The 4,305-nt window shown below is 34.5% G+C and overlaps 1 protein-coding gene across 1 annotated transcript; it reads right to left on the minus strand.

The window, feature by feature from the left end:
* Positions 1–3,192: 3,192 nt before the first annotated feature.
* On the minus strand, positions 3,193–4,061 carry LOC139898377 (stellacyanin-like). The gene is made up of 2 exons (XM_071881108.1): positions 3,901–4,061; positions 3,193–3,752 (listed from the first exon to the last, which is right to left on the minus strand). The coding sequence occupies exons 1-2, from the start codon at positions 3,975–3,977 to the stop codon at positions 3,296–3,298; spliced, it is 534 nt and encodes a 177-aa protein (XP_071737209.1). The 5' UTR covers positions 3,978–4,061; the 3' UTR covers positions 3,193–3,295.
* Positions 4,062–4,305: the final 244 nt, after the last annotated feature.

Consider the following 4,305-nt stretch of genomic DNA (forward strand, 5'->3'; position numbering starts at 1 on the left):
CTTAATATTGAAGATGTTTCATATCCAACATATATTCCCAACCTCCTTTGAGGACCCATTTTTGTACGTTGTGGTGTCGCAATTGGAACATACACTGCACAACCAAATGTTCTAAGATGGGAAATATTTGGCTCTTGACCAAAAGCAAGTTGTAGGGGGGAATATTTATGACTTGCACTTGGTCTGATGCGAATCAATGCAGCAGCATGTAAAATTGCATGACCCCATATAGATACAGGGAGTTTTGTTCTCATTATCAATGGTCTAGCGATTAACTGTAAACGTTTAATCAATGACTCGGCTAAACCATTTTGTGTATGCACATGAGCAACAGAATGTTCAACAACAATTCCTATAGACATGCAATAGTCATTAAATGCTTGAGATGTAAATTCACCAGCATTATCAAGTCTCACCCTTTTAATGGTGTAATCAGGAAAATGAGCTCTCAATTTAATAATTTGGGCAAGAAATTTTGCAAATGCCACATTACGGCTTGATAACAGACAAACATGAGACCATCTGCTAGATGCGTCTATTAGAACCATGAAATATCTAAATGGTCCACATGGTGGATGAATTGGTCCACATATATCACCTTGAATTCTTTCAAGAAACATTGGTGATTCTTTCTCAACCTTAAGTGGTGAGGGTCTAGTTATCAATTTTCCAAGAGAGCAAGATGTACATGGAACCATTGTATCATGATGGATTTTTCTATCCTTTAGTGGATGTCCATGAGTACATTCAATAATCCTTTTCATCATTGTTGATCCTGGATGGCCTAATCTGTTATGCCATAAACTGAATACACCAGGATCAATATATTTTTCGTTAACTACCATATGTATTTCTGGTACATTTATATGTGTATAATGTAATCCAGAACTAAGTCTTGGCAGTTTTTCAACCACATGACTCTTGTCAGTGATACTTAAATATTTCTCATTTTCTGTTGTCACTGACTGATAATCATACCCGTTAAGGTATATGTCAGAGAAACTCAATAAATTTCTGCTTGACTTGGGAGAAAATAAGGCATCATTTATTAAAAATTTTGTACCATTTGGTAGTATGAAATTTGCCTTTCCTATCCCTTTTATCAAGTTAGCAGGTCCTGATATTGTATGTATAGTTCCTTCCGTTGGTTTTAGATCAATAAAATATTTCTCGGATTTAAGTATAGTGTGTGTAGTTCCACTGTCTGCTATACAGAGATCTCCACCACTTGATTGATGTTGTATTCCAGCAAAATTCATATTGAACTTCATATATAAGAAATAAATAGTGAGTACATTAATATTACACAATATTTTAAACGCAAATAGATAGTACTGAAACATTTAGCAAACATAATGACAAAGACAGACGATATTAAATCGTTTATTTTTCAAAAGACACACAACTTAAACATTCAAGAAATCTTCATATAAATCAGATGGTTTCTCAGTGACTGTTGGATCAATATTATCCACAAAATTTACTTCCTTTTCTTTACCTTTCAGCGAATCCTGATACATCTTAACAAGATGTTTAGATGTTCGGCAAGTATTAGCCCAGTGGCCCATTCTACCACATCTGTAGCAAGATTCTTCAGAATTTTTAGAAGAATTTTCTTCAACATCTTGTTTAATGGGCTTGTTTTGTGGTTGATATTTATATTTTCGTGGATTACTATTTCTTTGACCACCACGGCCACGACCACGACCACGTCCACGCCCATTACCATTACCATAAGGATGGTTTCTACCATAGTTATGGCTTTTGGCATGATGATGGTGATGGTTATTATAACCACGACCTTGCCCGCGTCCTTGTCCCTGTTTATAATTATTTGCAGTATTTGCTTCAGGGATTGCAAGTGTACCAGTAGGACGGGATTGCTGATTTTTCATTAATAGCTCATCATTTTGCTCTGCAACTAAGAGATATGAATTAAGTTCAGGATATGTTTTGAACTTTAGCATTCTCAAATTTCTTTGCACTGTGATGTTTGCAGCATTCATTGTGGAGAAAGTTTTCTCCATCATGTCTGCATCACTAATTTCATGTCCACAGAATTTAAGTTGTGAACATGTATTATACAGAGTTGAGCTGTATTCATTTACTTTCTTAAAGTCTTGGAACCTTAATGTTCTCCATTGTTCCATTGCAGCTGGAAGTAAAATTTCTCTTTGATTATTGAATCTGCTTTTGAGACCTTCCCATAAAACATGGGGATCTTCTACAGTCACATAATTATTTTGTAAGCATTCATCAATATGTTGATGAATAAAGCAACATGCCGTAGCTTGTTCTTTTTCAGAACAAGTGTTGTTTTCATTTATGGTTTCAAGAATGCCCATTGATTTAAGATGCATTTTTACTTTTATAACCCATGGCATGTAGTTGTTTCCAGTTGATTCTAAAGGAGTAAATTTAAGCTTTTCCAGATTCGACATTTTCTATTATCAAAAATTAAAACAAACATCATGATAAATTAGAGTCAATTTATATTCATAAGTATATAAACATTAAACATAAATTTAATATAACATAAATGATAAGTAGGTGACAGTGTCGACCATGTGTAAGCAATCATAAATAAATGTTATATAACAAAAATATAAATATTAGTAAACATAAATGAAAATTTGGCGACAGTGTCGACCATATATTTTTCAGGTGGTATAACCGACCTATATCATTCTGGTGGTATAACCGACCATATATCATTTTGGTGGTATAACCGACCATATATCATTTTGGTGGTATAACCGACCATATATCATTTTGGTGGCAGAGCCAACCATATTTAGTATTAAGATTATCGTGCTGATAACGTGTTATAATTCAGTAGGCTTATAACTACCTTTAGTGGTTTGATTCTTGATGTTATAATTCAGTAGGCTTATAACTACCTTTAGTGGTTTGATTCTTGATTTAGAATACTAATAATGAAGTGTAAGAACAAAGATGATAATGGAGAGAAAGAAAGAAACACTTTGTAAGTGTGAGAAATGGTGCAAGTTTAATGCTTGCATTCATGAGTATTTATAGCCTAAAATCTCAATATAAAAATACATACTTTGTGTACCAAAATTGACTATATGTATACACCAAAATTGACTATCCATATCTATATTATTATTATTATTATTATAACAAAGACGGATATTTTATTTATAGCTTATACAATAAAAAAAATCCAAATCAAAATAAATATAAAATGAAACATTTATTATATATAAGATGACAACAAAAAATGGACCACAACGTACATCCAATAGGAAAACTACAACCAACCAAAACTAATCTAGTAAAAGATAGCCAAAGCAGCTGTCAAGAAAGCTACGGGTACAACCGCCGCAACCGACGATGCACTGTTTGTTGACGGTGGTGGTTGTGTCGGCATGCTACCGGCAGGAGTTGGAGCAGCAGGAGCAGTAGGACCAGAACTGGAAGCAGCAACAACATTAATAGTAAGTTTCTGTCCAGCTGTACAATGTGCTCCAACACCACATACATAGTAGTGGTTTCCAGGTGTGGTTAATTTAATTGAAGCAGGGCCGTTGGTGACTCGCGAGATAGGGTTAGCCAGGGTGCATGGACCGTAAGCGGCTTGAGTTACTTCTTCAACGTTGTGGGCTTGAGTTTGGAAGTTGAAAACAAGCGTGTCACCAACCTTGAAGGTCTTTCCGGACGCCCATGAGGTGTATGCAGCCGCACCGTTTGAGGGGATACCCCAGCCCATTGCGTCACCAACGACGTAACTGTTATTTAGGTAAATAGCATTAACATGTATAAGTTAATTATACTAGATTTGGTGTATGTATATAAAAAATATACATTTTCTCAATACAATACAATACAGTACAGTATGAAACTCAGACTCTAAACATTTAAAATATATTTACTTACGTAGTTTGAGCAACCGCGGAAGATGCAACCATCATGACTACAAATATAGCAATAGTTGATTTTAATAATCCTGCCATTTTTTTGTTTTGTGTTAAAATCTCAGGTCGCCCACTTGTGTTTTTTATAAAAGTTTTTATTTGGAGTGTTTTACTCTGTAGGGAATTGAGATTGGTGAATATGAAAGTGTAGTTTGGTTGTGTATTTATAATGGAGATGGAAGTTTGACCCTTTTTGTTGAACGACTACGTAAAGTTGACTTAGTATGAGGTGTAAAAGTCAAGATTGTAGTGGGTGAGAATCTTGTCACAGCTTTATTTGGCCTTGTTTTCCCACTACACCTATGACCCATGTTACAGTTTTTCTTCATAATAATTTTATTGTTTACTTATTAATTCAATGATACAG

Source organism: Rutidosis leptorrhynchoides, chromosome 3, assembly GCF_046630445.1.
Source record: "Rutidosis leptorrhynchoides isolate AG116_Rl617_1_P2 chromosome 3, CSIRO_AGI_Rlap_v1, whole genome shotgun sequence".
Classification (NCBI taxonomy): Eukaryota; Viridiplantae; Streptophyta; class Magnoliopsida; order Asterales; family Asteraceae; genus Rutidosis; species Rutidosis leptorrhynchoides.